This window comes from Prinia subflava, chromosome Z, assembly GCF_021018805.1.
Source record: "Prinia subflava isolate CZ2003 ecotype Zambia chromosome Z, Cam_Psub_1.2, whole genome shotgun sequence".
In the NCBI taxonomy this organism is placed as follows: Eukaryota; Metazoa; Chordata; class Aves; order Passeriformes; family Cisticolidae; genus Prinia; species Prinia subflava.
In genome coordinates this window covers 10,080,460-10,086,237 of record NC_086283.1, presented here as the reverse complement: position 1 = coordinate 10,086,237, position 5,778 = coordinate 10,080,460, and the positions used below count along the sequence as shown (strand labels likewise).

General features: G+C 47.8%; 1 protein-coding gene across 2 annotated transcripts; it reads right to left on the bottom strand.

The window, feature by feature from the left end:
* Positions 1-138: 138 nt before the first annotated feature.
* Positions 139-5,079, bottom strand: LAMTOR3 (late endosomal/lysosomal adaptor, MAPK and MTOR activator 3). Of its 2 annotated transcripts, XM_063422907.1 has the most exons (8): positions 4,976-5,079; positions 4,686-4,739; positions 4,468-4,502; positions 3,748-3,806; positions 2,796-2,929; positions 1,698-1,761; positions 944-999; positions 139-601 (listed from the first exon to the last, which is right to left on the bottom strand). In XM_063422907.1, the coding sequence occupies exons 2-8, from the start codon at positions 4,692-4,694 to the stop codon at positions 404-406; spliced, it is 555 nt and encodes a 184-aa protein (XP_063278977.1). In that variant the 5' UTR covers positions 4,695-4,739; positions 4,976-5,079; the 3' UTR covers positions 139-403. The 2 variants fall into 2 exon arrangements, with proteins under 2 accessions (XP_063278977.1, XP_063278978.1); XM_063422908.1 differs by having other exon boundaries at positions 459-999.
* Positions 5,080-5,778: the final 699 nt, after the last annotated feature.

Sequence of the window (5,778 nt, the reverse complement as noted above, 5' to 3'; positions counted from 1 at the left end):
CATGAGAGACACACTGGTTAGTTTTCTGCCTACAAATTAATGGATTTTGAACATTTACAAACAAGAGATTTGTTCTCTCTAGAGACAAGCAGATGTGCTACGGGGTATTACAGTGCAACAGAAGAGTAGACCAGGCTCTGTCATTTAAAAATACTGTGTTTTATTTATATTTATTTGCTTCAGAAAACCTAAGGGTAAATAAGCTGAGAGTGTCACCAGTGATGACCCCACACAAAGACTATGAGACATGAGATCTTCACAACCATATTACACAAAAAACCCCATGAAGAAGTGAGACATTGTTTGGGTGTTTTTAGCTAGGCATCATGAAAACCCCTAAAGCAATAGATTCCATAGAAACAGCTTTCTTTCTAGTGGAAGCAGGATGCAGCTAGCATCCAGATTAGTAGCAGTCCCTTGCCAAAGTACACCCTGTGTAAGAAATCTGGGATATTGACTGATTGTACCGACACATCACCACTAACACACTTGCTCTCCCAATGCCTCCAACCATGTCTTTGCTCACTCTCTTCACCTCATCTGCTTTCCCACGTGTAGTGGTGGCCGGCCTGAGGACACATCCTGCCATGTGCCTGGTGCCCTGTAAAGGAAAAGATCTGGGGGTTGCTCCTTTGAGCCAAGGGCATTGCACCGACCTGGCTCAGCTGGCTGAGCTAAACTCCATGGGAGCTATTTTGGTGGGCTCTCCAGTACTGCACAATACAAGAAGCATGGCCTAAAGTAACATCCACCTACAACACACTGGTAGATCATTTCAGATTCAGTACTATGTACAATTTACTCTTACTTAGTATACTAAAGAGCTGTGGTATTTCTTCTGAGATGTGTTATTTGACTGATGATTATTGAATCTTTCTGTCCACTGGGCTGCAGAGAAATGCTGTACTCTGGCTATACCATCAGGTTAAGAAACTTCAACAACCTGTCTCAGTTCTTCAAACAGGGGTGTGAGCTCCTTCTCCAAACTTACAATCAACCCTGGAAAGAGAGAAGAGACAGAATACTCCATTAACAATATCACTGAGAAACGTCTCACCAAAGCCCACAGCTCCCTCCCCTCCCAGGTCACAGGCAGTATTTGTTTTTCAAAGCCTGAAATGTTTCATAAGACCTATTCACTTTCCCATTAACAGTGGGCAGTACCCCTAAGCAGAGTGTCTACAGTCCCTGGCATTAAGAGGCACTCAGGGCAGCACAACTCTCCTCCACTACTGCCTTGCTGCTTCCCATAGCTACTGTGGCCCACGAAGCAGAATTAAATCCCTTTTGCTCATATTCATTAGCTAATGTCCCCATGACCAAGGCTAGGGTCTGGCTGGTCCCACCCCACAGAACTGAAGACAGATCTGCAGAATGTTCCTGCAGAATGTTAGCCTGACTGACAGAAAAAGATCAAACAGCTGGCTTGTACAGCACAGTACCTGCCCATGCAGTAAGGGCAAGGCTAATCACAGGACAAATATGCTTCTAGAAGAGCAACAACTCCAGCAAGCCACCTAAAATCTGTGAATTTTCACTCACACCTTTTCCCTCTCACCTCTCACAATATGCTTACACAATTCACAGCAGGAACAAAGTTAGCATAGCTTGAAGTGAACTCAGGGAATTTATTTTGAATTATTAAAATATCTGAGCCTTAAAATACAGCAATCTTTAAAACAAATGCGCAGACATACCTGTATTGGCATTGCTGCTAGCAATGAAACTCACTACCAAAGGTAAGCGATTGAACTGCACCACCTGTAAGGAGAGAGAAATGCTCAGCCAGCAGCTAACACATATTGGACGTCAGGGCTCTGATAAATTCTTTCCACAAGCAGCCTCCTCAGTTTAAAGGACAAGTAGAAGCAAGAGCCATAGAGGTGATTTTTCAGTGTATCTGTTTCTTAAGATTCGTGGTTAAAAACACCGACAGAACTCACACCACAGTACAGGGAGCTACACATGGAAAACCTGGCATTTCCCTCCGCCTCCACATTCTACAGTGTACTGTCCACCAGAACCCTACCTCAGCTGCAGATCACACTATGGAGACCACACCCTCCGCAGGAAACAGGAGGACAGGCACGTTTATTCTTTTAAAATACTGTTCCCTGTACAGAAGTATCTGTTCTGCCATTAACAGGGAACTGACACCTTGCAGCATCAAGAGAGTCAAAGCAATGTACTGATGTGGGCAAACACACTGATTTCCAAACACAGCTTGACACACTGTAGGCTGAACAGCTGGTCAGTTTGCTGCAGTAATAATTAAAGGCTCTCAGGACTACCAGAACTCGTGAAGGAGCAGAAATATATTAGATGATGGACTTCTGGACACAAATAATCAATTCATTTGTGAAAAATGTGAGCGGTATTCTAAAAGCTTTCTTACCTCAGAGCCACACTAGCAGCAAGATTAGCTACAAAGTAGGCTGCATGTGCTTTAATTATTGTTAGGTGTCACTAATTATAAACATTGTTTATAAAAGAGAACATAAACTCTTCACGAAAGATTCAGAAGACTGTATGAGTAACACGTCCTGCAAATTCAGAATTACTACACTTTCCCATTGTCAACCAGTAAATCTCAAGTTTAGAGAAATATAACAGAAGTTAACTAATACTGTGAAAGTTTGGCTTAACCATTTAAGCTGTGTAACAAATAAACCAAAATTACATCAATAGCAGCCTAGTGAAAATCTACCAGATTTTAAACAACCTTCTTTCTCTTGCTCAATGTAATGCAGGAACAGCTCAAGTCACTGAGGACAGGGCACACTGAGGTTACTCACCTGGTATGTATTGTAATAACAGATGATACTTTTGTTTTTAGAGAGTCCTAACTTACTGCCCTGGTCTGTGGCAAGGGCAAAGGTGGACAAAAAGCCAGGTCGCAGGGCATGTTCTGGAGCATTATCGTTGGCAACTAGAACAAAACAAGAAAATTCTTATCTTTACATGGTGTCTCTGACTGCATCCCAAACCCTAATCCAGCTTAGTGCTCTGCCTAAAAGCAGAGAAACATGCAAGACATCTGAGGTGCTCCCACAGGAACACCAGACAGTCTGCATGAGCTGTACATCATTTAATGCTCTCTGTATGATCAAAGCTTGTTGTATCAGCATCCTTGCCAGCATACCTAAGAGTCTTTTCGTTTAGGATGCAAAGCCCGTGCTGATGGCCCTTCGGTTCAGTGTCCCACATCGTTTGCACCCATTCCAGCCTTTGAACTGATTACTGGCACACAGTCACCTGACTGCAAACAGGTGAAGATGTGCAAATTCTGCTGGGTGTTCGAATACTCTGGGGCATAGAACAAAATAAACCTCCAGCACTTGAATCTTTGTATCCTTAAACGATTGTGTTCACAAGCCAAAAACATCTGAAACCAGGACTGCAGAAAACGACAGCACCAAAAAAGCCAACAAAACACTGCCCAGCTCTGTCTACTACTTTGTATTAATCAGCCTGCGAGGGACCTGAAGATACAAGGACCTTACAGCACTCCAACCCCTATCACAAAGTAAAATTTCCATGGACTACAATTACTGAGGGCATAAACAAAAATATGTATTTAAAGAGGTACATAATCAACTACTGAACTTTTATTTAAAGTCCAATTTAATTCTACCACTTGGGATATTGGGGTATTTGGCATAACCAGAAAGATTTTTCTGTACTTCTCCACCCCCTACTGTTCAATCAGAATTTCAGCTGTAGAGCACAGCGACGAGCTGAAGTTACCTTTGATAACAGGCACACCGTCTCTATCTGAGACTACAATAGCATGAAGACCTTCAACACTGAAAAAAAAAAAAAAAAAGACACCATTTTAAAAACACAGTAATTAGTAGGAAAGGGGTTATGTGTGAACAAATGTGCAAGGAAGGGGAAAACATTGAAAAAAACGTATGCCTTCGCTAATTTAGTATTTGCTCTGTTTAGTACAAGTCTGGTAGCCCCAATAATAAGGACATGGAACTGCTGGAGCAAGTCCAGAGGAAGCCATGAGGTTGATAAGAGGGCTGGAACACTCGCCCTACGAAGACAGGCTGAGGAAGTTGCAGCTGTTCAGCCTGGAGAAGGGAAGGTTGAGTGGAGCCCGCACAGCAACCTTCCAGTATCTGCAGGGGGTTTACAGGGAAGCTGGAGAGGGACTCTTCGTCAGGAACTGCAGTGACAGGACAAGGAGTAATGGGTACAAATTGAAAACCAGGAAATTTAGGTTAGATATTAGAAGAAATTCTTTACTTTGAGGGTGGCGAGAACAGGTTGCCCAGGGAGGCCGTGGATATCTCACCCTAAGGGAGGCTGGGGATACCCCACCCTGGAAGTATTCAAGGCCAGGCTGGATAGGGCTCTGAGCAACCTGGTCTAGTGGGAAGTGTCCCTGCCCCTGGCACAGGGTTGGTACCGAATGGCCCTCGCCGCCCGCCCCGAACAGCCCCGCACAGCCCCGCGTACCTGGGCAGCTTCTTGTACAGGAACCGCTTCAGGTCCTGCGGGCAGAGACAGGCGGCGCGTTACTCACGGCCGCTCGGAGCGGGCAGGGCAGCTCCGGAGCTCCCGACCCGGCCCGAAACACCGCCCGCACAGCCCCGGCCCGACCTCGGCATCCCCCGACCCCTCCCCCGCCAGAAGCCACCGCCCGCGTCCCGCCCGCCCCGCGGAGCCGCACTCACGTCGGCCATGGCTGGGGCCCGCCCGGTGCTGCCGCCGCCGCCACCTCCGCGGGCCTGCGAGACAAGACGAGAGGCCGCCCCGTCACCGCGGGCGCGGCCACCGCCTCCCAGGAGGGGAGCGGCCGGAGGGAAGGCGCGCTCCGTCCCCGAGGCCCGGCCGGCCGCCACCCCCCGCCCCGCTGCCGTGGTACAGCCGCTCCCAGCAGCGCCGGGAGGGGCGCGCGGTTGGGCCGAGACCACCGCGCACCGGGAGGGGGGTGGGGGGGCGCTCCCTGCCCGCCCCGCCGTACCTGTCCGCGCCCCCGGCGCGCCCCGCACGGCTCCGCCGCCGCTTCCCCTTGGAGCCGCTGTCACATGAGGCACGGCGCCGCCCTCCCGGCCCCGGAACCGCTTCCCTGCTGCCTCCGCCCCGCTCCGCCCCGGCAGCAAAACAAACCAAAACCAAAAGAAACCGTAGCGTTTCAGCTTAATAGCATCAACAACAGAAAGCAAACGTCTTTTCTGCCGAGAAGAGTTACTGCCAGTTTTACTCTTCCACCGTTGCCTATTTCCCCTACTTTCGGATCTAGTCTATAAAACCATGGAAGTTCAGGCTAATAATTTACAGCTAATGTGAAGAAATAAAATAGTTTAATTTGGTGGATGCCTGCAGTGTAACAATGGTAACTGCATATCTGTTTTTAAAGTCTTCCATCATAATGCAGGACCCTCCTGGTAGACCTAAAACCCCCCCAAGCCTGCTAAGCATGTAACAATGCTTTTTTCTCCGAAAAGAAGAGCTGCTACAGGCGAATCACAGAATCATTTAGGTTGGAAAAAACCTCCCAGATCACTGAGTCCAAACTATGACTGAACACCATCTTGTTAACCAGACCACGGCCCTGAGTGCCACATCCAGTCTTCCCTCAAACACCTTCAGCAACAGTGATTCCATCACCTTACTGCGCAGCCCATTTCAGTATCTAGTCACCTGCTCTGTGACGAATTTCTTGCTAATGTCCAATCTGAATCTATCCTGGCACAGCTTAAGGTAATTTCCTCTCATCCTGTCACTGGAAGAAGAGGCTGACCCCCAGCTGGCTACACCTCCTCT